This window comes from Balaenoptera ricei, chromosome 3, assembly GCF_028023285.1.
Source record: "Balaenoptera ricei isolate mBalRic1 chromosome 3, mBalRic1.hap2, whole genome shotgun sequence".
Classification (NCBI taxonomy): Eukaryota; Metazoa; Chordata; class Mammalia; order Artiodactyla; family Balaenopteridae; genus Balaenoptera; species Balaenoptera ricei.
The window spans coordinates 13,978,994-14,005,936 of NC_082641.1; the positions used below are offsets into that span (position 1 = coordinate 13,978,994).

At 42.3% G+C, this 26,943-nt stretch overlaps 1 protein-coding gene across 1 annotated transcript in view; it reads right to left on the reverse strand.

The window, feature by feature from the left end:
• MYO10 (myosin X) overlaps positions 1-26,943 on the reverse strand; it is a 214,324-nt gene that overhangs the window by 52,454 nt on the left and 134,927 nt on the right. The window contains exons 13-19 of the mRNA XM_059916137.1: positions 26,442-26,542; positions 26,264-26,330; positions 25,653-25,745; positions 25,167-25,235; positions 24,158-24,240; positions 21,903-22,011; positions 19,465-19,545 (exon numbers count right to left, since the gene is read on the reverse strand). Of these exons, the coding sequence (XP_059772120.1) occupies positions 19,465-19,545; positions 21,903-22,011; positions 24,158-24,240; positions 25,167-25,235; positions 25,653-25,745; positions 26,264-26,330; positions 26,442-26,542 (603 nt within the window). The remainder of the gene's footprint in view (positions 1-19,464; positions 19,546-21,902; positions 22,012-24,157; positions 24,241-25,166; positions 25,236-25,652; positions 25,746-26,263; positions 26,331-26,441; positions 26,543-26,943) is intronic.

The window sequence follows — 26,943 nt, forward strand, 5'->3', positions numbered from 1 at the left end:
CTGAGATCCTGCATGCCACGTGGCGTGGTATTAAAAAAAAAAAAAAGGCACTAGTCCACAACGAATTGGCAAGAATAAAGAGAAGTTCTCTCTTGCTATATATAATTCGAGAGGTGCTGCTTTAGGAGGTACCAATGTCAATTCTGGGTAATGCTAAGAAATTTCTTGATAATCATGTGTACACAAACCTGCCGTTATTACACTATTATCAAGTTTGCATGAAGTACTAGACTTATTCCCCTTTCTATTGTTTAACATCAAATCAGGCTCAACAGATAAGGAAAGTGTACTTATCTAAATCCTTTCTCAAAACTGTTACAAGCATAAAGTGCCTATTCAGAAAATCTGATATCACATCTCTGTTAAAAAAGTTCTCGGAACTGTACACAAGATAAAATCCAAACATTTGCGGAAAGCATTTCCAGCTTCATCCCCTCCACTCCTCATCTCAAGTTTTACTCTCCAGTGGGGCCCATGAAGCCTCCCTTGTTAATGGAACTCCCACTGTACTCAGGGCAGCTGTCCTGGGAATGAGATCATTCTAAGTCAACTCTGCAAACCCATTCACCTTTGCCAGATATTCACTCTAACTTCCTGTGGAGTGAGGCTCAGCCACAGGCCCCAGGCTGGCCCTAGAACCAAGCAGAGAAGCCAGGACCAGGGAGATGTGAGGCAAATCTACTGAGATTTTTTTTTTGTCTTCTTCCTAATAAAAGGAGAGCCACTCCTTCTGGGCCAGCCCTGATTCCTTTCAGAGGTAATGTTTACTCCAAGAGGCCAAAGCCTTTGTTTGCTTTATTCAGAGATGCATCCCAAGAGTACAACAGATCCTCAAAAACTATCTGTTGAAAGAACTGCATAAGGATGTTCTGTGAGGATGTGATGGTTGCCACTATGGCAGCCATTTTGCAACCTTGTGGAAGGACCAAGGGAATTGCAGATGCAGCGCTGTGAAGCCGTAATATTGTGAAGCCTCTAAACAAATGCTTCTTCTAAAATGTGATCCTTATGTATTTGTATGCTGTGTAGGTCACTGCTGGCCAAGTTATTTTGTGTCTTGTCACTGAAGAGTTGGGGTCTGCCCAAAGGGACATCAAGGGTATTGTGTGTGTGTGTGTGTGACACACCTGTGTGGTCTCTTGGTAGATGGACGAGGTCCTGTGGAGGAAGGGAAGGATCACCCCTAGGAAGGAGGGGACGCCAGCGAGGAACAGGCTTAGACTCCAGAGAGATCAAGATCCATGGTGAAAACGCGAGGCTGAAGTATGGCTTGATACTCTATAGTGGTTAATACCGTCAGCCGCAAAAACACTCCGAAGGCAAATGAGCAATGGAGCAGAGGTCAGCAGTGGCGACGTGAGCTGGTGTGTTATGTCAAAGCCAGACAGACATCCCAGGGTTGTGGTCCAGTTCAGATCTAGGTCAGGGAAGACAGAATGCATGGACCCAGGTTCCATGGCCACGGTGAGAACCGCTAGGTGGTGGCCTCACTGGAAGCAGCCAAATAGGCAGGAGGCCTGGGACAGGGTGGTGTCAGGAAGGTGGTTCTCAAAGTGCAGCGCAGACCTGACAAAGTGGGGGAGGGTGGACGCTGCGGAGGAGGAGGAGGAGGGCGGGCGAGCTGCCTAAGAACAGATGTCCTCAGCGCCCCGGCTGGTTCGCGAGGTGAGGTCATGGGCAGGAGTGGGAAGGCTGACATCACGCTAGGGGTGTGGGAAGGCTTCGAGGGAGGGAGGCGAGAGCAGGGAGGTCTCCTCCTCCGAGGCTGGAGCAAACGTGCCCTAGAAGCCACGGGAACGCTTTTCTCAAGAGTGTCCAGCAAACCGTGGAATCGGAGAAAGAGGGGACAAGAGCGTCACCCAAGATGAGGCCGTCCACCTGGAGGGAGGCGAGGTCAGCGAGCCACGGCACCTTACAGACGCCCCAAGTTCATCACCAAATGGCTCACGCCTCCTCCCAGACCTGGGACGCTGTTTTGTGTCCGGGCTCACCTTGTGATCATTCGAAGCTGGACCTGTGATGACGGTTTGAGCACTCTTTAAAATATGTGTGCCCACCAATGAATCCAACGGAGGCAAGAAGATAATGAAATCCCAATGCAGGTTCACGATCAAGAGAAACTAAGGGACTGAGGTCTACGTGAAGAAAAGCAACATGTTCACTCAGGGAGGGAGTAAAAATAATGGACGGATGAAGATGGCAGGTTGGAGGGCAAATTTAAATTCTGAATAGGTCACGTACATGTAAAATTAGGGGTTCGTAGATCAAGATTTTTAAAAAAAAATGGATCATCCTGAGAGTCAGTTAATATGTGTTGAAAGACAACCTCAGAAAAACACAGAGACAAAGTGGGGAGGGAGGGAAGGACTAAACATTTGTCCTAAATCAGACCACAAACCGTGGTAAAGCCAACAGAAGGTCCAAACCTTAGCATAAACCCCATCTGGACATCCTCACAGGGCAGCCTCCCTCTTGGGTATAATCTGTTGCCATTTTCTCTAACGAATGTAATTAAACCCTTTTTATCTTGCTAAACTAGACTTGAGTCTCTCTCTATTCACTGCTGTTCTATTTCTACTTCTCCATCCACCATACTGAACAGGTCACAGTCTCCTTTTATTCAGACTCGCTGTGAAAAACCATGCTGAGAAATACAAATTAGGGAGGCAGCTGTCGCTCTTTGTAGATGTTGGCAAGGAGGCTCAAATCAGTCATGAAAACGCTAAAATAGCTGTGAAGCTTACCCAGTCGTTTATACAATCACCAAGGTCATGTCGATGTGATACGGATGCTAAGGAAGAAAGTGTACAGCAGGGGATGAGGAGGAAAGAGAGAGAGGATGGTGTCCAGTAGCCAGACATTCACCAACGTCCAGGAAAACGTGTCAAACTGAGAGCTGTAATACTCGGCCAGAGTTATTACTTTTACAATGCTACATCAGTAGGTACTAAGACATGCCATCATGGTAGCATAACTCAGCGTACAGATAATAATCTGAAGCACATACTTGTAAGGTTTCTTGCTTGAAGGTATTTGAACTTCCGAGACAAAAAAACTTCTGACCCACTGGAAACCAGAGGTCATTCACCATTCTTAGTTCCAAAAAAAAAAAACTGTTCTTTTTAAAAACTTAGGATGCAGAGAAAAACAATGGTTTTTAGAGGCAAATAAATAAAAAGCCATATTGGGACCAAAGAGTTTGAACTGTCATAAAAAGTAGGAAAATAAAAATAGCACCTCGGAAAAATTTGAGCCTAAACCCAGAAATGTCAAATATTAGAAAAAATATGATTTCACCAGATTCATGTTAGTTGAGAGCTGGAAGGAGTTTGAGAAATCACCCCATCTCACCACCCCATTTATACAGGAAGAAACTGAGCAGAAGCTACCAGTCTACGTTTGCTTAAAAGAATTCACTAAGGAAAGAGCCACCTCTTTGATAATGGATGTAGCTGATTTATAAATATTCATCAATACAGGCTGGGCTATCAGAAAAAAAATCAAATGGAGAACTTTACTTGAAAAGTGTTCCACGCGGTCTTCTCTGAGAGAAGTGGCATCGTATTGGCATGTCCTTGGTAAATTCTACTTTCCCAAAGGAAAATGAGGGCCTGGTGAGAAGGGGACATGGGGAGCGCAGCTTCCTAGGAGTCCTTTCTCTTGCTTATTCATGTATTAAAGTGGTTGTCTGCAAGTCAATAATGGGAAATTAGCCAGCCTTAGACACAGCCAATATCTGTTAAGTATAAATTAGGAACGCCACAAAATATTCCGCTGAGCAGTTGGAAGTTGCTAGGAAACGGGAGGTCAGGCGATGCCCAAAGGCCAGGTTATTCCCATCCCTGGGGCCTGGACAGGACTGGTTCATGCTGGAGTCCCAGCACTGCAGAGCCAGACCATAGGCTTCTGAATCATGTGACTCAAGATACTTAAATCTGGATGCCCCTCTTGGCCTTCTACTTGGGGAAAGGACCCAATGAGAAAATCCAAGGAAGACACAGGAAACAGAAAACATACATATGACAATAATACACTCTTTCTCCTCATCCGTCTTTAGAATAACATTATTTCCTGCACATCCTTCAGTAATCCAATTTACTTATTAACCCTTACCATGTTTCCCATTCTTAGATTTAAAGCATACTTTTCAGGGTTCTGATAATACTTTTTCCATGAATTTGTTTTTAAACACATCTACCCCCAAATGGATGCATATGCTTCATAAATTCTATTGGAGGATGTGGTGCTGAGTCAGTAAGTGGTGAATAAGTTCAAGAAGAAACGAACGCCTCTTTATGTCGGGACCGTCACAGTCACGGCCCCTAATGGAAGGGCCACACCAACGCACATACGCTGCCTCTTTCCAGAGCGACAAATATGTTCATTATTATTTATCAGCCACCGCGACCATCAGTGGCCAGTGTGTGCCAGAGTCTGAGCTAGAAGCTTTACAGACATGATCACAGTTAACCTTGTAACCACGCTAAAAATGGGTGACTTCTGTCCTCACTCCGTCAATAAGCAAACTTGAGTTGCTAGACCAATGTCACGTGGCCGGCGAATGACAGCGAGTCCAGCATTTCCTGTAAGACTTCACTCAGTCCACCACGATACGCAGCCTCCTGACGCATCTTCGCTCATCATTTTAATCCAGAAATGGTGAAAGATTAACCTGTTTTATCAATCTGTTTACTCTATAGTGTCTGAAGGACAGATTGCCTTATTCGCTAACAAACAGCAATACAACAATCAACTTGTCCTTTGAGAACTATGAAACCTTATGCCATTAGCTTTGGAATATGTAGAAAAACAAGCCCAGGTTAAATGACTGCTACAGAGTCACTGGGCTGGTTGGGATTAGGTCCGCATTAGAGGTTAAATTGTGTGCTTTAGGCCACAAAACCATGGGACCAGGCCAGGTGCGATCAGTGTTGTTTAGAAACACTACTATGATACATTGTACGCTGGTGAATGCTCTCAAAAGTCCTCCTGGGTCTATCTCCACCTTTCTCCCCCATCAATGTTTTGGCATCGTCAACTATGATCCGAGGCCAGTCCGTGATTTATTAACTGAAACGGAAATGATTTAGACATGACCTATTCATCAGTTCATTTCTTCCTATATTTTTCCACCCAACCCCTGAATACAGTTAATATTCAACCAAAGAGTGTTGCTTCATCTATCCCTACACGTCAGTGAGGTCTATTCGTCTCTCCCTACACCCTCTCTCGGCTCTGCATCCTTGGCAGTTTACAGTCTCCAACAGAGTGCAGTCTGGGTTTTAGGCTAGTTTACCAAAGCAGAACCAAGAACAGAAAAGCCTGAGTACCCAAGCCAGTTGCTAAAGGCCCTTCGAATATTCCCAAACTGCTTTCTCAATCGTTTAAATACTTTATACCAACATGTTGTAACAGGGAGAGTGGATGTGCTCTGAGCAGGCAAGGTGAGTAATGCAGAACAAGTGGCAATTGTATTGTAGTTAATTTTTTTTTTTAATCGATCACGAGAAGGGAAAGGCTTTAACTCTGTCAACACTGGCAGAGCTCCAAGTTTGTGTAAACCAGGAAATGCCCGGAGCACAGCTCCAGACACAGCAGGCGTTCCTGAGCAGAAGTGGCCCATCTGCTGATGCAATGAGGCTACAGACAATGGCTGGTCCAAGAGATGGTCAGTTCCACAGAGATTTGCAGTTTTTTGTACCTTTTTGCACCTTTGATACCAGGCCCCAGCACTAACAGGTTGTGTCTGAACCCGGGAAATCCGAATCACGTGACACCACCACCGGGTCCGACCTGCCCTTCCACCTCCACACAGGACCTCATTTCCCTAATTTGCAAGGTGCCTCTGACCAAATGGCTCTCAGGGCTGCCACTGTGTGTACCCACGGTTCAATGTAAACTGAACAGTCCAAGCTTTATTGGAACTGATGTAATGAAGGCATTGAATCAAATACAGAGGCCAACTTTTCAGAGTTAATACCAAAACAAAAGAAAAAGGAAAAGAGAAAAAAAAGAAAAGAAGTCAAGTCAGGCTGATTTCCCTTCTGCCATTTCTCAAGCTGCAATCAACATATTCAAGATTCTTTACATGTGGCTGGAATCATATGGTGGGGTTTGTTTTTCCAGCTCAGCAAAATTGGCCTCAGTCCTCTACTTACATAGTGTAACAACCTTATTTAAACCTTCTGCTACTTATATATGTAACAACCTTATTTAAACTGTCCCACTGAAAACAACATCAAGGGATACCTGAAAGACTTCATATGCAAACCCTTGTCCTGTGCCTAAAGCTCAGAGACTGAAATCTCAGTAACTCAAACTTACTGTGCATGTTCAAACTTCATTTTCTTGCATCTAAAGAGACTTTTGAAAAAAGCGTTAAATAGTATCTAAAACATTCCTTCACTGGTGAAATTTTCACACATTTTTAACAGGGACACTTTCATTTCGTAATGGCAAACTTTTTGAGTCTATCGCAGAATTCTTAAAGCTAAACAGTATTCCCTTTTTAGTGAAATACTGGCAAAGGAAGCATCTGGCACACTTTAATGAGCTGTTTTACCCTTTCACAGTGGCTGAAACTAGGACATCCATTCATCTGAGAAAGTGGAGAGCACAGAGCGATTACGTAATCCTGCAGGATATGCTGATATCCAGGGCACTCCATCCCCGCCCCCCAAAATTTTAAATTTTCTACTACTACTTACTAGGAAAAAAAACAGTAATATATGTTTTCATTTAATGATTCAATACCTGTGAAAAATGTTAAAGGATATTATTTTCACCGTATATTCATCAGTTAAAACAAGGTTCAAAGCTGTAACAAGTGCTATAATAAAAATTAAGTTGTAGATGCCATTTTTTTACCAAGAGCAACGGAAAAATAAGGATAAACCCAAGAAATAATCAGCGTTGACACCTTAACCCAGTGACTTCCAACCAGGGGCAATTTCGCCCTCTGGGGGACATCTGGAGGTGTCTATAAACATTTGGCGGGGGTGGGGGGGGAGTGGGGTGGGACTGGCATCTATGGGGAGAAGGCAGGGCTGTTGCTATGCGTCCTATAATGCACAGGACAGTGCCCCTCAGCAAAGAACTGTCCTGTCCAAAATGTCAACAGTGCCAAGGTTGAGACACTCTGCCCTAACCCGATAAATTTAAAAAAGGTTAAACAAGGAGATGGAAGGAAAAGGATGTGAAATTTAATTATGGACACATTTCAGTTTGAAGTGCTGGCCAAGCACAGACCCAGGAAAAAAGTAGGTTACAAAGCTGGGCTATGAGGCCAAAGCTTAGAGGAGGGTTTCAGGCTGGGAAAACACAGCAGAAAGGTACTCACCTGGGCTGAGAGGAGAAGGAGAGAAGTGAGCGTTTCTTTGGGAACAGCACAGGTGAGGAGGTGAGGGCAGCACCCGAGGCCAGGCCTACACCCAGGGAACCAGTCAAGAGAGGGAGGGGGTGGGGAAAGGGAGGGGGGAGGAGGCTTGGTCAGAGAAGTGCCAGGAAGGAGGAGATGGCTGGTGATGCCACAGCCCTGGGGGCGGGAGGTGGAGATTAGGAGGGCAGGGCAGAGAAAAAGTCTACCTGGAAGCTTTCAGCAGGACAGAGGCAGAGGCAGCTTGGATGGCATAGCCTCAGAAATAAGAAAACGGGCGCGGCCTCTTTTTAGAAATGTTCAGCAGTGAAAAGAAGACTGCTCTAGGGGGAACCCGGTCAAGTTCCTATTCACTCCCACCTCCCCTTTCTTTTACATAAATAAATACAATGAAAGTATCAGCAAGGAGATGGGATCCTGGGAGAAGGAACCCTTTACAGCCCAAGAGAGAAAAACTGATGGACTATGGTCCCAGGGGAGGCAAGAAAAGTTAAATCAGGAAGACAGGACGAGACTGTCCTTCAGAAAGGCTGCAACAATTTAAACTCCCAGTGGCAAAGTACATGAATGGGAGTTTCCTCAAATAGTCACAGACCCTGGAACATGTTACTGAAAACGGAAAACCAAAAACTCATCCAATCTTCACATTGGCAAGGCTACCTCACTATTTTAGGTTTTATTTCTTTGATTATACTATTAACGTTGTCAGGTTATTTTTCATTTGTATCACACCTTTTGCAAATTTCTTGTTCATGTGTTTTACCCATTTTTCTACTAAAATATTTGTTATTTTCTTATTGATTTGTGAGGGCTCTTTATATAGTAAGGCTCTGAATCCACTGTTACACATAGCAAAAACTTTTCCTGTTGCTGGCCTTAATGAAGGGCAAGCTGTCCATGTGTGTATGTACACATCAAAGTCATAACAATGTGCATACTCTGATTTTAGCAAATAAACTTCTGAGAATTTACCTTAAGGAAACAGCCTTAAATGAGCACAAATATTTACACACATGAATAATACAGTAAGCAGCATTGTTTACAATAAGAAATAAAGGAAATAATCCAATAATAGAAATTTGACTTAAAGCACAGCCACTGACAAGTGTATACAGTCATGAAAAAAAACACAGGAATACTTTAAGATATATTAATAAAAAAGTTAATAAAAACAGAATTACCATATGATCCAGCAATTCCGCTCCTGGGCATATATTCAGACAACACTATAATTCAAAAAGATACACGCACCCCTACGTTCATAGCAGCACTATTCACAATAGCTAAGACACAGGAACAACTTAAATGTCCATTGACAGATGAATGAATAAAGAAGATGCAGTGTATATATACAATGGAATACTACTCAGCCATAAAAAAGAACAAACTAATGCCATTTGAAGCAACATGGATGCAACTAGAGATTATCATACTAAGTGAAGTAAAGCATAAAGAGAAAGACAAATACCATATCACTTATATGTGGTATCTAAAATATGACACAAATGAACCTTTCTATGAAACAGAAACAGAATCACAGACACAGAGAACAGACTGGTGGTGTTTGCCAACGGGGAGGGGGTTCGGGGAGGGGTGGAGTGGGAAGTTGGGGTTAGCAGATGTAAGCTTTTATATATAGAATGCATAAACAACAAGGTCCTACTGTATAGCACAGAGAACTATATTCAATATCCTGTGATAAACCATAATGGAAAAGAATATGAAAAAGAATATATGTATGTGTATAACTGAATCACTTTGCTGTACAGCAGAAATGAACACAACACTGTAAATCAACTATACTTCAATAAAAAATATTGATTAAAAAAAGTAAGTTACATAATTGAGGTAGACTATGATCCCAATTTAAAGGAAAAGGTATATATACAATAAAATGTAAGGATTGTCTCTTGGTAGTAAAATTATAGGTAACTGTAAATTAAAGAGGTTTTTTTCTTTGTATTTTGCATATTTTCCGAATCTTTTATAATCAATAAGTATTGCTTTTATACTGGGGAGGGATGCAGGCAAAACCTAGTAACTATTGTAATGATGTTTACTGAATAGTCACTGTTCACTGTAGTAGTATTTTTGAGTATTAGGGAAAGAGCTGGCCTGAGGAAGGAACAGGGGAACTCCCCAGGGTCAAAGGCCAACACAGGGAAATGCTGAGGAGCGGGTGAAGGCAGAGAGCTTTCTCCAAGTCTGAGAAAAGCCAGGGACGTTCAGACTCTGAGCCCAAGCACCACACTGCAATCTTCCCCCAGTACCCATTCTCTGGTCTCCAAAACCCGGACCCTTCGCTCCAGTCATTGAGGGGAAACGCAGCTTTTAGAGTCGATCCTTCATACAGATGCTGGGTGGGCAGTGGTGAGTTTTACAGCAAAGTCACAAACAGAAATCTCACATTAAGGGGGCTGCCGGCGAAAACATTAATACGGAGCCACTTAGGCTAGAAAACACACACACTCACACACACACACACAATCGCAGTTTGCCTATGATTGATAATAGGTGGTCTGGGACTGGGAATGGCTCAAATGTTGGATTGGGCTGCTGTTCTGACTGGATGCTATTCTAGAAGTTCATCAAGCTGAGCCAAAAAATGTACAGCCAGAGGGCTGCAGGGAGGTGGTGTGGCTACCCTTCACAGTGGGTGCAGGGGAAATATTCACCCATCTTGGCAGATGGCACCTCCCAGGTGGGCAGCAAGCAGGGCAGTCTGGGGTGCCTTCGCAAACGTACCCTTCACCATGCCATGGTGCTCGTCAGAGAGAGTGAAATATTACTCATCTGAGAGTGGGTGTATTCCCCCACTGCAAACAACAATAGGATTCTGGAGCTGGGGATCTATATGTTTAAGCACAGAAATACAGGTGAGAAAACCCAGAAGTACAACACGATGAAAGAGTCAGAAATATGTGGCACTTTCTTGAAGGTGACTTACACTTCGTCTTTCTCTTATGATGGTTATTAATTTTACGTCAGATTAATTACCCTTAAGATTGCAAAAACTGATGGTAAAAATAAAATGTTCTAACATTCGGTTTTCACTTGGCACTAGAAATTTATTTCGGGGAAAGCAGATTTGGCTAAGTGGCAGCCAGCCACATTATTATTCTTTTCTTTTAAATGTAACTCAATTTAATATGAAAGACCACCTTCACATTTAAAACACTTATTCCCTTAAAGGGCACTTTTAGCAACTGAATAGAAATCAGCTGAACACATTCAAGTGGCAGTAGAAGCAGAGATTAGCATTTCAGACGCTCTTTATTATGTTCTTTCTTTAGGGAGTTCTCCTCTGGGGAACAAGAGGATCTCAGCAAAATGTGTCTCATCAGGTTTCTCCCAGGCAGATTGCAAAATATCAGCAAGTTTATGCTTGTGTGAAACAAGCACATGATATTAAACAAATCACCATTCAATTCCTGTAACTTTTCCCAGTTCCATACTTGTGTATCAAACAGTTTATAATACAACTTATAAAGATGCCGATTCTTGTGCAGATTTCTTTAAAGGCTGGTATAAAGCACAGGGCAAGAAAAAGCTGCAAAACTGTAGCATATAATTTTTTAAAGGGAAATTCTTTGACATAACAAATTCAAACAAAAGAAACGACCACTCACCATTTCCCGGTGCAACCTAATATTAAAAATGATTTTTCCTATAAAAGATGAATTCCATGCCAAAAAATATATTGCATTATCAATGCCTTATCCAAGAGGTTATGTCTTTTGTTTTTACAAAGCATTAGTAGTTCAAACTTGTACATGCAATCAAAATCAGCACTTACCCATTTGTTTAGAAACTAAACACTTCTGGTACTCAGAGAGACGGCAAAAACCTGTTTTCCTCAGGCTTAAAAAACTCCTCTACAAAAGTCTACAGTACTGCAATCACTGTGAAACTTTTAAGCAGTGCAAATAAGAGAAAAACCCCTACCTTGGGTTTCTTTTGCCCCCTTCAGCTTTTGTCCACTGTAAATGGCTGCATCTTTAGCAGTCCCGGCTACAAGCATCTGAGCCGACAGACACAAAAACGGGCTTTCTTCAGCTCACTGCTGTTCCCAGTCTTTTATGTGGTGTCTTGGGCTCTGCTTGCTTAATTCCTGATTCTTCTGAAAGAAGTCCAGCCTGGTGAGGCTGGCGGGATAACAACTGCCGAAGATACTTTTGACCGTCGGAGCAAACGAATCACCTTGCATGCACCAACAAACATGCAAAGTCATTTGAAGGTCCAAAGACTCTGAATTTTCAAAGATGACTAACATTAAAAAGGAAAATCGCCCCAGGACAAAACCAAGCATGTAGTTGTGATCTTGGAAAGTCCACCCTGAGAACAACACCCCTCCCTTGAGCCCAGATTCATTTCTGGCTATTTATCCCGGTCTTTGCATAGCGCTCCTGAATAGTTGCCATGACAACTTGGTAAACAGGATTCAAGTGACCACTGAGGGGTTTAGCGGGATTGTTTTGTTTAGGGAGAAGAATGGTAGCTTTAATGCTTCCTCTACTAAAATTTCCTGGAAAGGTAGAGCTGCTTTTTTTTTAGGTTGTGGGTAGGTGATGTTCTCAAAAGTCAAAGATGCTGGCAAAGAGTGCTCCAGTTACAGGAGAAGAGGCAACAGGAGTGGCAATCAGAAAGCCAGGAAGAATTATGGAAGGTTACTGAATGCCAAGTGGGCATTTTCCAGTAAGGATGCAGAGGAAGGGGAATCATCTCCAGAGGCTGTTAAGACTAAGTGAATGTAGGGAGGATTGAGAGTCTGACAATCCAGATAGTTCTAAAACATCCTCCCTTCCCGGTTCTCCCATGCTCTCTCTCCTCCTCCATTTTTTCATCAGTCTCTTCTCTATAAAGCAGTGTCATTCAGATTGTGTGCCATAGAAACTTCACTCTCAATCTTCACCCTTTGGCCAGGCAATCAGAAACTATCCTATTCTCATAAAATTTTACTTGAAAAAAACGTTCACTGTGTTGTGAATAGATGATGGACATTTAGCACTTTGACACATCACAATGGTATCATTTGTCAAAACTCAATCATACGACACGGTGAACTTTAATGTTATAACTTTGGATTTTAATAATAATAGATCAATACTGGTTCACTAATGATAACAAATGTACCACACTAACGCAAGATGTGAATAATAGGGGAAAGTGTGTGTGTGTGTGTCTGTGTGTGTGTGTCGGAGGCGAGAGTGATACAGGAACTCTCTGTACTCTATGCTCAAATTTTCCGTAAATTTTAAAATATTCTAAAAAAGAAGGTCTATTCGTTTTTTTTAAAAAAATGAAATCAAAATGTTCATCCCATAACCATGTCAAAGACTAAAGGAAATTAAAAAAAGAAAAAGAAAAACAAAAAGCAGCAGCTAGTTACAACAATCTGCCAAGGGTAGGAGATTTAAAACTAAACTCAAAAAGGAAAAGGTCTGGCAATAGTCTTAGCTTTTCCTTGATTCAGCTTAAACTGGGGGTTAACCTTGTGAGGATGAAGTGAGCATATTTTCCAACCCAAACACGTAACGCAAGTATGGACTGCTTCATACAGTTCAGTGTAGCTGTTTCACGTCCCCGTTACCTCATTTAATACCTACAGCTGCTCCCCTAAGCAGGCACCATTACTTTACACACTTTGGAGAAAAGGAAACAATCCCAAAGCCACACAACCGCTCAGTGACAACAGGCTCAACAGATAACCAGTCACACACTTTTGATCTATTTCGATTTCATCCCAATGCTTCAGGGGCCCTGCACCTGAGCAATAGCCTGCCCACATGGGCGGGGCCTCTGTGTATCAGAGCTCGCTAGACCCAGGGCACCTTGCACCCCATGTCTCAGCCGGGAGTGGAGCAGGGCCACCTATGCACTGATGAAAACCAGTGAACGGAAGATGCGGAAATGCAGATTTCATGCAGTACAAGTACAACCTTTCCCATAAATAGTAAGAGCTTTTAAAAAGACAACAGGGTGCCTTTAGGTGTAAGGAAAGAGTAAGTTCTCTGTTCCTGGGAATTATTTAGGAAGAGGGAGGCTGATCCTTTTGCGTCTCATTGAAAGGGGATAAACCGACCATATTTCATCAATTCTTAACGCAAATATGTTCCCCTCTCAAATTGCCTGAATGTGTCTGTGACTTGCTGACCATCATGCCGTGATTCCACACACGGATGTGCGTGGATTTCATCACAGCTTTTCAATGTCTTTGAAAATCACAGGCACTATTGGAAGTACTTGCACTGAGTCCAGCTGTCCTTTAAATGTAGTCTAAATGCTCCTCTCTAGAGTCATCGGGGAAACAGAAAGCTATTTTATCTGCAGAAAGGCCTGGAAACAGGGTGACAAGGTGTAACTGTGTTATCAGTGATGCAAGGATTTCCGGTGGACGAATGACCTCCACTTCATTCTTGCAAATTAAAAAGCAAGCGCCTGGAGATAAGACAGCATCATGCCCTGGTTAACTAGGTAGAGCTTCTGCTTCCACAGGGATGTATAAATAATGGTGCCCTTTACAACCATGGGAGTCTTCGATTCAATACAGTAATAGATGTTTGGACTGAATGATGTACAATTCCAGAAAGTTCAATCAAAATGCTAAAATCCAGTGTTTAACCTTCTAGGTTACACCCTTGTTATCTGGCAGATTTGCACACCCAATCATGCCCAGGGAACACATTCCCGAGGGGGATCCCACTTAGAGATCTCAGTGTCTGAGTATGAAGCACCAAGCCCAACTTAAAGTGTTTGTGAATGAGTCTCCAGTGCTGTGCTCGGCTGTTCCAAAAGGGCTCCAAACCCTGGAGGTTTGGTGGGGGGCCGGGGGGCGCCATGTCTGAGAAGGGGGTCAGCTGGGAGAGGGAGAGATAACACATTAACATAGAAAGACTGGATCACAGTAAGGACATCACTCTAATACTGATCTAGTGGTGTATCCCTAGGGTAACTTCCAACTTTACAAATCGAAGATGATCCAAAAACAATTAAACAAACCAAAATGGAACGCATAGCAGTAAGGATTCAAGATAGTGCGTTAAGTCTTCATCTCTGGCAAAGTCAAGTACTCACACACCATGAGCAACTCCATGGTGTCCTTTTATGAGCAATTTGATTCAACGTTTACTGAGCACATATGACAGTCTGGATGCTGGCTGAGCTACACAGTGGGGCACAAAGATGGAAGAGGCAGGCCCTGCAAAGTTGTACTTGGTCAAGGTCTTCCGTATTTGTGGAATACCTTATACAGAAAATAGCACTGAGGTAGAGACACCAAAGCCTAAAAAGAAATGTAAAGGGTCACTGGAATAAAGTTTCAGTAAGGCTCAAGAGAAATAAGATGAATAAAATGAGAGCGAAAAACATCTAGGAAGAATAAAACTGGACAAAAAAATTCAAGGTAGGAAATATGCTACAATATCATCAGAATTATTTAAAGAAATGTTTGGCCTCTGTTTAAAAAAAAAAACACAAAAACAACTAGGGAAAAAAATGGCAGGCAGCACCTGGTTCACACAAAATATGAGTCCCCAGGATTAAATGTGCTCCATTCATGAAGCCATTAATCAAATCATGATGCCTCTGGAAACAAAAGGCTCGTGTTTCCGTAATGCCAGCGCAGCGTTCTCACTTCATGTGTGGTCCTGAGTGTCGTCTAAAAGAGGGACCTAGTCTGGTGTCAGCAGCGGCCCCATGAAAGAGCGGGACACAGGTCAGCAGGAGTCACTTCAGAGGAAAGCACTGGCCTCCCCTGAAGTCTCTTACAGACGACTTCGGCGTGACACGGTCCACACGTCCTCATGTCTCGGGGCCTGGAGACAGTGCTTTAAGACAAGACGCCCACAGCCGGGCCAGTCCTGTGTCTCCAGCTTCATTCTCCTGCTTGATGTTCCATTTTCCGGCAAATACGACTGCAGTCCGGCTCACAGACTGCACGGCTTCCCTCCTGGCAGGCCTGGTCTCCGGTCTCCCCTCGGCATGGACACCCCTCTTCTTCACTCTTCCCCTAGATAAACCTGACCCCATGCAGCCACCTCTGCTAGAAGCCTTCCCCCAGAAGCTCCCAGGGTCAGGGCCACCCAGGGGACCCATATCCTGCCTTTTTGGAGAAGACCTGACAGAATCTTTGAGGATACGCTTATGCTGGGTTAAAGCTCAAAGATGGGGACTTCCCTGGTGGCTCACTGGTTAAGAATCCGCCTGCCAATGCAGGGGACACGGGTTCGAGCCCTGGTCCAGGAAGATCCCACATGCCGTGGAGCAACTAAGCCCGTGCGTCACAACTACTGAGCCTGAGCTCTAGAGCCCACGAGCCACAACTACTGAAGCCCGCATGCCACAACTACTGAAGCTCACGCGCCTAGAGCCCGTGCTCTGCAACAAGAGAAGCCACCACAATGAGAAGCCTGCGCGCCACAACGAAGAGTAGCCCCCGCTCGCCGCAACTAGAGAAAGCCCACGTGCAGCAATAAAGACCCAATGCAGCCAAAAATAAATAAATAAATAAATTTATTTAAAAAAAAAAAAAAAAGCTCAAAGATGACCCTGCAGGAGTTGAGGATGCTTCTCCCTAGAACCCGAGAGCTTCTCACGTCCAACCCACAGAATAAGAGAGAGGAGAGCCAGCCGGGCGCGCTCCACGCGACAGCCCCGCTCCGCTCCTGCAGCAAGTGGGCCCCGCCTCGCACTCGGGGCTGGGAAGTGCAGACAACCAGTTCTCACGCCCGGACGGTTCTCCTGATAGCTATCGGTCTGTCCCCTTCTTTAATTCTGTCCTGCACCTCCGCAGGGTTTTTCTAAGGAATGTTAATAACAGACTTCTCTGACTAGAAGTTATTTGCACCAGGTAGGGAGAGAAGGCAGAGATCACGGGACACCCTTGGGGAGAAATTCTGAGGAGGCAAAGCAGGTTTTCTTCGATACAGAAATCTCCTGGGGTTGGTTTGGACACTTCTGGCCAGAAACACTATTGCCTAAAGCAAACCACAACAGAAAAAAGCTATGAGGCCACGTCACCCACTAAAACCCGTCTGATGGAGAAGTCTGCCCTTTGTAAACTGAAAATTCTAAGCTGAGGGGAGGAGTGCATCCTTCAGTGCCATCTGAGGCAAAGAACTGGCTGCAGACCAGCCCCTGCCAAGAGGTATGCCTTTACTTTCTTCATCACTTAGCGCCAGGAGGACTTCTCAGCAACACTAGTGAAGTGCCGTCTTTGCAACGCTCAGGATTAGCTACAAATTGTTCACAAAAAGAAAAAAGTCCACATACTATAATAGTTGAATTGACATAATCGTTCCAGCATGTCAGTTATGTTCTCCCTGCTTACACCAGCTTTTCAAAGCAAAACATAAAAATCCCAAATAACGAAAACCCATAATATTCCCACAAAAGGATTTCTAGATGCTTGGGGCCCAAGTGCCCATCCTGAGCCCCACACACTTGCCAAGGAGAGGAGGCAGCTTGTACCACAGGCCTGGGGCCCACGGGGCCGTGAGCACACACTGGCCAGGCCACCACGGGAGCCTTGGATGTACTGCACAGGCTCCTAAAAGCACCAAGCCGCTACGCCACTTTTTCTAAGGCCACAGTTCTCCAGGCCACAGGCTTTACAGCCATTGTTCTTATGCCTTTTGGGTCACAGAATTGCCAAAAGAAACCTCTAGAAGCTGCCCAAATCCATGATCTACATGCCTGAATGATGTACAAAACACCTCTATATACGTACATCTGAATACATCCTCTCAAGCCCCCGTAATGAACGTCTGACTTGAGGAGGGCATGAGGTGAGGACTGAGGAAATACACATTCCCCATCTCTGGGCAAAGGCAAGCAAGATTTTCCCTGTGAGATTTCTAGAAGCATTTCTCTGGACAAGAGAAATGTCATAAGAAACTCTAAATGAGGGTTGTTTACATATATTTCCTATATCATCACCAGTAACACTCCAATATTTGCAACGGAACTAAATGAATGCTAAGCGAGTTGTAATTTACTATTTCCATAGTCTAATTAGCCCCTTCGCACTTAATACCACACCTACATCTTAGGCCTCAGACAAGTCAGTTCTCATGTCTGACCTGCTGGGTGCCTTGAAAATGGCACGGAGATGTTTTTCAAAGTCTTCTTCAGCCCTTCTCCTGGCAGGTTATTAATTAGTGCCTGCCACCGGTCAGGAGGTGAAAAGGGCTGTGAGCCAACAGAAATGGAACCAGAGACTGGGTTGGGTCATTTTTTAAAATGCAAACACCAAAGCAATTAGGCACAACCAAGTCCCAGCAAGGAAAAATAAACATCAAAAAGAGGCAATTTCTTCAACATTCTGGCTGTTGATGTGTTTTCAAGCAGGCCTGATTTCAAAAGTGATTACGATTTAAAGGAAAAACGAGTCCATGCCATCCAAGAAAGAAAACAAAAACATGGAGGACTGAGATTTTAAAATTAAAATTTCTGTCCTTATAAATAAGCACTGGCAGGTCCCCTCCATTTCTTTGAATCTAAGGTGCCAATGGCTGTAAAACTGCACAATTACTGCACCACTAAGGAGAGAGAAAAGAGTTCCCACTTCAACTATGGTTCGCCAAAAAGCTGTAAGATGCATCTCAATACCCAAGACCTTAAATTGCGGGAAAACATGCATCTTTAAGTTATGGTATTATTACCCCTGTTGTAAAAAGAAGAAAGAAACACTGGCAGAGGTTACACAGCTCCTGTGAATGTAGACCCAAAACGCAAAGCCCATTTATATCATCTTGTAGATCCTGCCCATTGGGGTTTTATAAAGCACAGCAGGTGGATATAAGCCAGCTGACATGGTACATGGTTATGTTTTAACTATTAATTTCCAACATTATGTCAAAGAAAGCTATGTATTGTTAAGTTAGTTGCCGTTTTTTGTGATAACCTAAAACATTTTACTATAAATTTGAAAAACGAAAAGATGAGTTACTATGTCAACTGCCAGAACCGATGCACATTAAGTCATCACAGATCTACAGAACCCCAGTCTCAGCTACTTTACGCCACACAAATGCCAAACTCTCCCCATCACACCTCAGAGTAAGGTAATAAACCAAACAGATTATTCTCCCCTCATTGAGTTTTGCCTTCCTAGAAGACAGAATTCAACACTGTGGTTCTTATAAAAAAACCCTTAAACTCTAAGTGAGGAATCACTGTAATATTAAGTCAGAGGTAACTGGTAAACAAAATAAAAATAAGATTTAGCATCAGCAAAGTTATTGACAGCGGCATTATGGAACATAACACAAGTCTCATGGGAAACAGTTCAGGTCAGATTCCTTATCTTAATCCTTATGAGGATAGCATCTAGTTCTCCCACATGAGAGGCCCTTGACATTATTATTTTGTTGGGGGCTTTCCTTTCTTTACAGGGGTAACTAAGAGCAGATGTTTGCCAAATCAAAATAATTTCAGTTTTTTAACAGCACTTTATGGCAAGTTGCCCATTTAGCATTAGACTCAACAGCTGCATTCACCTAATACTAAATCTTTTTGTTCAGATAGATTCTCTGTATAAAACTCACATTGTTTCTGATCGGGATATGGCATTAAAAAGCTAAAACCAAGAGCCTAGACACAAAAACTTCCGACAACAGGAGTCTTGCTAATTAGTTACAACCAACGAGTAAAAGTCCTTAAAATCCATTATTACTACTTAGAATACAGACACTGTCATGTTTAACAATAAAGCAAAAGAAAATAAAATGAAAAAGAACTCTACCACAACAAAAAACACACCAACCATTTCTTCCAAAAAAGGTATATCACATTCTGGAGCTTGCCCAAGAATTTCAAACCAATGCTTAAAAAAAAAATGCAAAGGCTTCACAATGTTTTCTTTTAAACCAGATTTCTCTAAAGCATAATGGCATCATTCAAAAGCAGACAAATAGGCCCAAAAGACAAAGGGATTTTTTCCAGTGAATGTTATATTATAATAATGTCATATACATTTCCAACCATCTATAATGAAAGGACTTTGGAGAAACCAAATCTCTGAGTAACCACACCAGGAGGCGGTGTCCTTAAATAAGACAGTGTCAGTCTAGAACTGTCGTAAATCTTACCTTCTGCATGTTTGGCTTGATACAGCGAACAAAGAAAGGATTAGAGGAGCTTAGCGTTGCCATTAAGGAATGCAGGGAGTCCTATTAGAAAGGAAAAAGTATATGTTGATTTAGTCTCTTATTGTGTCTTTAAATTTCTCAGCACCCTAAGCACTCATCAGAAATAAGAAAAAGAAAACAATATATATCTGAGGAATAATAGCATTTTTATTTTTAATCATGTCATTCTAATAAAACAAAGGTATTATAATTGTCATAGAAGTTATTTTACATATGCAAAACTCATTTATTACTTCCTTGACATAGTACCATAAACAAACAAACAAAAAACTGTTCTGTTAACCAGCAAAAAAAACCACCCTGGGATATTTCAATGTTTATACAGAAAACCTGAGAAGTATCCACTCTCCAGTGAAGTTGTTCCTCTTAATTAATTATTTCCATCAAAATGACAGCTTATACCAGTACCTCACTGGTCTTTGAGCTAAAATCTCTCATTCTTCCTTCAAATCACCAGGCAGATCAATCTTCTGTAATACTACTGTCTTTTAAGTTTTTTTTAATTGTGAAGATTTTTTAACATTTACCAAAGCAGACAGAGCATGTAATGAGTACCCATTATCAGCTTCAGCTGCCGGCTCATCTCACCTCATCTGAACCCCATCCCCGTACACATTACGCCCACTTCTAGTAGGAAAGCAAATCCCCGACATTGTGTTATTTCATTCCTCAATATTTCACTATGTATTCTCAAAGGCTAAAAACTTTAAAACATACAGAGGTAACCACAATATCGTTCCTGAAAAGATTTAACACAAATTCCTTAATATCAATGTGAAAAGGTGCAACTAGCTCAAGTTTCATTTTAAAATACTCAACTGTCTCGAATTTCATAATTTTTAAATAGCGTATTCTTTGAAATCAGAATGCAAATAAGGTCCCCGTAGTAGTGTAGTTGGTTGATATATCTATTCAGTCTGTTTTAATCCGTTGGTTTTCCCTCATCTCCATTTGTCTGTTTCTTCCTTCTTAACAATTTTACTGTTGAAGAAACTGGGTCGTCTACTACATTGATTAGTTATTTCTGTGCTCAGAAAGCTTTAGGATTTCTCACAGATGACAGAATGTCCTGGAATTCATGGCCCTTCATACTCTGGTATGGTACCCATTTAACTTCATACAAGGTGTCCCATCCTCTGGGAACAGGACTCACATTCCTGACTCAGGAGTCCGCCTCTTGCCTTTGTCTCTGCCTGGAAGCCCAGCCCACTCTCTTCCATTTCCTCGATTCCTAGTCCAAGTTAAGTCCCAAACATCCACAAAGCCTTCCAAGACAACTCCAGGCAACACTGACCCAGAAAAAGACAATGTAACAACGCCGCTGGATGATTAAGAGCCTAGGGTTTAGAGTCAGAGAGACCCAGGTTCAATTCAAATCCTAGCTTCAGTCCTCAGAGGGACTGAGCAAACCTCCATTCTCTAAACCTCAGCTTCCTCATGTGTAAAGTGGGGACAATAATACGTACTTCTAAGAATATGGGAGAAGTGAACAAGGTAGCGTATATAAAGTGATCAGCCCCCAATGACTGGAACATAGAGGGTGTATGATAAACGGCAGCTATTATTTTTATTGTATCCTGTAAGGGTCACACCTGCCCAACACTGTCAGCCGTGGTGCTGTGGGTCAGCTCATCCCCAGCCATGCTGTAAACAGACCTTAACACGGAACCCGCCCACCTCGAAAGCATCCAACTTTGATTAACTAAATGGAAGAGAGCCTCCCAGAGGGCAAATTTAATAAAGGTCTGTTGACTGACATGCCTCCAGCTCCCCCTCATGCTAAGATTTGGGGGTAAAGCAGAACAAATAAGTTAGAGAAATGGTCTTCGTGTTATCTGCCTCTAAACTACCTAAAAGGCTTACATACTTAAAATGCAAGTAAGAATGTTTCTTATTTTCCCTGAATTCTGGACATGTGGACAAGGTAACTGACACTGATCTTGTTTAACCATGCACTTGGTTATTCGTCCTAGTTATGATACTGTAAACATACCTGGGAAAAATAAAAACAATCCAGACACAGGAAGAAAGATACTTTATATGCACATGAGTCTTTAAATACAAATCAGAGTGACCCCAAATGACCATACAGTCCTTCTTATGAAGACTTACTATTTCGTAAGCTTAGAATAAGTAGCTATTTATTTTTAACAAGACCAAAAAAAAAAAAAAAAAAAAAACCTACATTTTTTTTTTTCATCTGGCTCAGGAAAAAAAAAAGTATATTTTCTTCCTAAAGCCCTGTCTGGTTTAAAAGGATGATAGAAAAAAATAAATAAATAAACACTTTCACAGACCTCACAGATACCCATTTCCTATTTTCAATTCTTAAAATCACAATAAAGATGGATCCGTCCAGGCCAGCAGCGTAGACTAACCTTGAACTGCGAGCTGACCGTGGGCCGCCGATGTTTGCTTCCACATTTCAAGGTATCCTGGTTCGTGCGGCTTGAAACGTGTTCAAAGAGGTCGTAGATGAAGTCGAATCTGTGTGAGCGGAGAGCAGGAGGGCCATGAGGGGTGCACACTCAGTTATTAGGTCCTGGATTACTGTAATCACAATGCATTTCCCCACTAAAAATAACACACCAAACCCTGGAAGAGCTAAGACAGCGTCCAAAGATTTCACACCAACCACTGCCAAAGAGCTTTAGGCACTGAAAACAGACGTGGCCGCTTCGGAGCACTAGAGTCTTGCGGAAGAGAAGGGGACGGGGATGAAGATGACTCAGGGCGACAAGCCACTTAGGACCGCTGAGCTCTGCTGAGCTTCTGCAGACTCCACGCCCTGGGGAAGGGAGGGGCTTGTGTCGTGCACCTCAGGGTGGCGAAGATGCGACCAGGTAACAGGTGGAAAGATGTTAACTCTGGAGTGAGGCCCCACCCCCACTTCCTAGTTGTGTGACTTAGACACGATGCTTGCCTCTCTCTAGGCCTGTTTTTCCATCTGGAAAACGGGGGTCACTCTGGGATTTATGCTATAAAGCTGGGGTGAGAATGAAATGAGGAAGCGAAGGCAAAAGGCTGAGTGTGATGCCTGGCACATCCTAAGTGCTGATGTTTGTTGTTATTATTATTTAAACGTTCTGTAGAATCTACTGCCACTGCTGAGAAAGTAAAAGGCTTCTCAGGAGTTTTTTTTTATCTTCCTTGCACGGAAGATGCTCTGGGCTATAAACCCGGGGTGGGGTGTGTGTGTGGGGGGGGTGGCTTCGCGGGGACCAGGAATGAGACGGTCCGCATCCACGCCCCTCAGGGGGACAATGCCAGCACTTCCCTCATCACTTCTCTTCTGCTTGACCCTTTCTCACTTTCATCCCAGGGTGATGTTTCATTATCGCTCTTTGAACTTCTCTGTGCTTTGAGCACTTTGGAGAAAACCTTTGGGTTCCATTAAAACGTCACAGATGCCAAAGGCAAAAGAGAGCGGGGCCAGCAAATAGCCCAAGCCCCTCCTTCTACAGAGAGAAACCTGGGGCTGAAACAACGTTCTTCACCCCACTTCCACAGTCGCTTGACGTTATGACGGAGGCAACCAGTGAAAGGCCATCTCGCGGGTCTCCAGGCCTGTGCTCTTTTTCACAACAAAATGTTCCAGTTAACCTCAAGACACTGCTTTTATTTAAATGTATCACTTTAAATCTGCTTTGAGAGATAGGTAACCTGCTATGGTACTTTTAAAATGTCACCATTTTTACAGACCTGAAAACTCATCTAAAAATAAAAATAGCTGACAAGGTTGTAATTAGGGAATCCTCATAAAAGAGGGTTAAAACAAGTTGAAAGATCAAACACTTCCACCCTGAGTTTCTAAGCTGACACTTTAGAGGGGTTCCCTTCACCCCAATTCTACCTAAGTGACAGGGGGCCACCTAATGCTTTCATTTCTAAAAGTATTCCAGCTTTTTAGTAATTGTGCTTTCCCTCCTTAGACATTAAATATGTGTGTTAGAGACTCACGCTGGATCTGACACAGGTATTGACAACTTTAAGGCAAGGGCTGTTTTCCTCCTTTCTCTCTCACAAAGTCTCCTAAAAATAGGAAGCCTCCTGGTTTAATACATACAAATAGCTAAACTAATCACTAAAACTTTCAGCATGTTTTCCTTAACTACCGATTTAATGATGTGAATTTACAATTCATGAATGAATAAATGAATGGGTAATTAATCTATCATTTTAGCTGAATTAATACTTGTTTATTTCTCTCGATACCCCTTACACTAATGAGAGACATAGGGTCCTACACACCCGAGGCTGAAGTCAATTTAACGCACAGCTCTAAGCTTGCTATGAAGATAGTACGTCATACTGGTTAAAATCTTAGGTCCCTGAGCCAAGCAGACCAGATCAAATCTAGTTGAGGGATCTTGGGCAAGTCACTTAATCACTGTAAGTCTTAATTTCCTCACCTGCATAACATGATGGATTTACTATACCAATGCTACCTCATTAAATGGTAGTCACTACCGCTAGTACCATTTTCTATCTCTCGGATCACTTTATTGATGAAATATTGCCCGGGGAAGAAGATGATAAATCAATTGCCCGCACATTAATTTTTTCTATATTCGTGAATTAAAAGCATCTGCACAAACATCAGTCTGACATCTCGGGGAGGAGACTGACGCACCGGCTTTCCCTCAGCAAGTTGAGAAGATCATCCCTGAAGGTATCTCTGTTCTTCTCCAAGATGCCCCGCACGTCATACTGCACCTGGTTTTCCAAAATAAACAAGAGAAGGCAGAACTGATCAAAAGAATCATTTCAGGCCATAAGCATCCCCTTTAAAAGCTGGGTCCGTGAAGAGATGTTAGTTCAATATATTTAGGACTGGCTTCTGAAATTACTATTCTCTAAATATGAAATGGGCAAATATCAGCAAGGATCTTGATTAAGAAGTTACCTCTCCAAGGGTGTGGAGAAAAGGGAACCCTCCTACACTAAGCTGATGCAGCCACTATACAAAACAGTATGGAGGTTCCCCAAAAAACTAACAAGAGAGATGCCACGTGATCCAGCAATCCCACTCCTGGGCATATATCCGGACAAAACTCTAGTTCAAAAGATACACGCACCCCCTATGTTCACAGCAGCACTATTTACAATAGCCAAGACATGCAAGCAAACTAAATGTTCACTGACAGAGGAATGGATAAAGAAGATGTGGTACATATATACAATGGAATACTACTCAGCTATTTGTAGTAAAAGAATGAAATAATGCCATTTGCAGCAACATGGATGGACCTAGAGATTATCATACTAAGTGAAGTCAGAAAGAGAAAGACAAATACCATATGATATCACTTACATGTGGAATCTAAAATATGACACAAATGAACTTATCTACGAAACAGAAACAGACTCACAGACTTAAGAGAACAGACTTGTGGTTGCCAAGGGTTGGCGGGGGAGTGGGAGAGGGTTGGATTGGGAGTTTGGATTAACAACATGATGGGATGAATAAACAACAAGGTCCTACTGTATAGCACAGGGAACTATATTCAATATCCTGTGATAAACCATAATGGAAAAAGAATATAATAACTGAATCACTTTGCTGTACAGCAAAAATTAATACAACATTGTAAATCAATTATACATCAATAAAATAAATTTTAAAAAAAAAAGGGAGTTACCTCTCCAGCATAGTGTTTCACTCCAAAATTGTTGACTGCAACTCTGGGCTTCACATAAAAGTGGTTATTCTAAAAAAAAAAAAAAAATAGAAATGCCTAAATTCACTCACTGATTTCCTGACAGTATAACTATAACTGACAGTGAAAACAATTGCAAAATCCACGCCCTATCAGAGGTTTAGGACACGTCGTGTGATGCACTTAATCAAAACCAGGCAACTCTGGTCTGTGTCATTACAGTAGGTTAAAAATGTTAAATTTTATACTTGAGCTAAACATGGGCATATTCTGACAAGTAGCCTACAATCTATGTCTTTGGCTTATTTCCATTTAGTTATAGCAGAGAAAAGCTTTTGTTTGAGAAAAAAAAAAATTCACTGTGGGAGGCACAGTAGGGTCAACAGCACCGAAATCTGTCAGGTGTCACATCTTAATCCACAGATGTGCTATTCAGACACAAGGAGGAATTGGCAGGTTTGGACATACAGCATGCTGATTGTGTAACTTCTCCAATAAGGTGCCGTCTGTGGCTTGAGGAAAATGGCTTTCTTCATTGATAAGGGCTAGGAGACCAAGTTTCTAGAAGAGGGGAAAAAAGGTTAAATATGAATTAGAAGTTTTTGGCTCTGTATATTTTTACAGCTCCTTTCCTCTCTACTCTCTATTAAGTAAGTAGTCAAAAGGGCATAATAACTTCTCAGATTGGAAAATTCAGAGTGACACACTATTAAGAAATCTAGTTCATTCCATACTAAAAAATCTGAACCACCTGCAATTTGGTGGACAAAACTTTTACAACTGGCCAATCCACTATCGGAACTGCAGAGTTTTTGATGATGACTTAAAATCTATGGGAAGCCAATTTGCACACTGTTGATTCTTAAAATATTGACTTCAACAAGACAATGGGTTTGAAGCAGCCAAGTATTTAAATTCAACCTTGCACATTTACATGTGTGTTTCCAAACGGTCCATTGTGCTCTAAACATTCACATCTTTGATGTACGTGTTAGTACAAGCTCTTTTGTTCCCATAAATATGAATCAGCCCAGCTGGACACCCTTGGGACTGTTAACAATTCTTCAACAGTGTGTTACCTTCTCAATCAAGTCCAGGCATTCTCCATTGTCTATCCAGTCAATATCTTCCCACACTAAGCCTTCTCTGTACAAAGATTAAAAAGGGCCAGGTTGTAGTAAAATATAGCTTCAAAACTATCCAATGTAGGGGTTCATTTTCTTAAAAAATTTGAAATGGAATTTGATGAGTGCTTACCTGCTATATTCCAGTTGTTCTAAAGAAAAGATATGCTTGTTGAAATATTCCTGAAGTTTCTCATTTGCATAGTTTATATTGAACTGCTCAAAGTGATTCACCTAAGGGGGGAAACCATTCAACAAGTGTCTTTAGAGCCCTCCCTATTACATAAAAAGGCCAAACAGCCACTATGGAGAACAGTATGGAGGTTCCTGAAAAAACTAAAAGTAGAGCTACCATATGATCCTGCAGTCCCACTCCTGTGCATATACCCAGAGAAAACCATAATTCAAAAAGATACATGCACCCCAATGTTCACTGCAGCACTATGTATAATAGCCAGGACATGGAAGCAACCTATGTGTCCATCGACAGAGGAATGGATAAAGAACACATGGTACATATATACAACGGAATATTACTCAGCCATAAAAAAATGAAATAATGCCATTTGCAGCAACATGGATGGACCTAGAGATTGTCATACTGAGTGAAGTAAGTCAGACAGAGAAAGACAAAT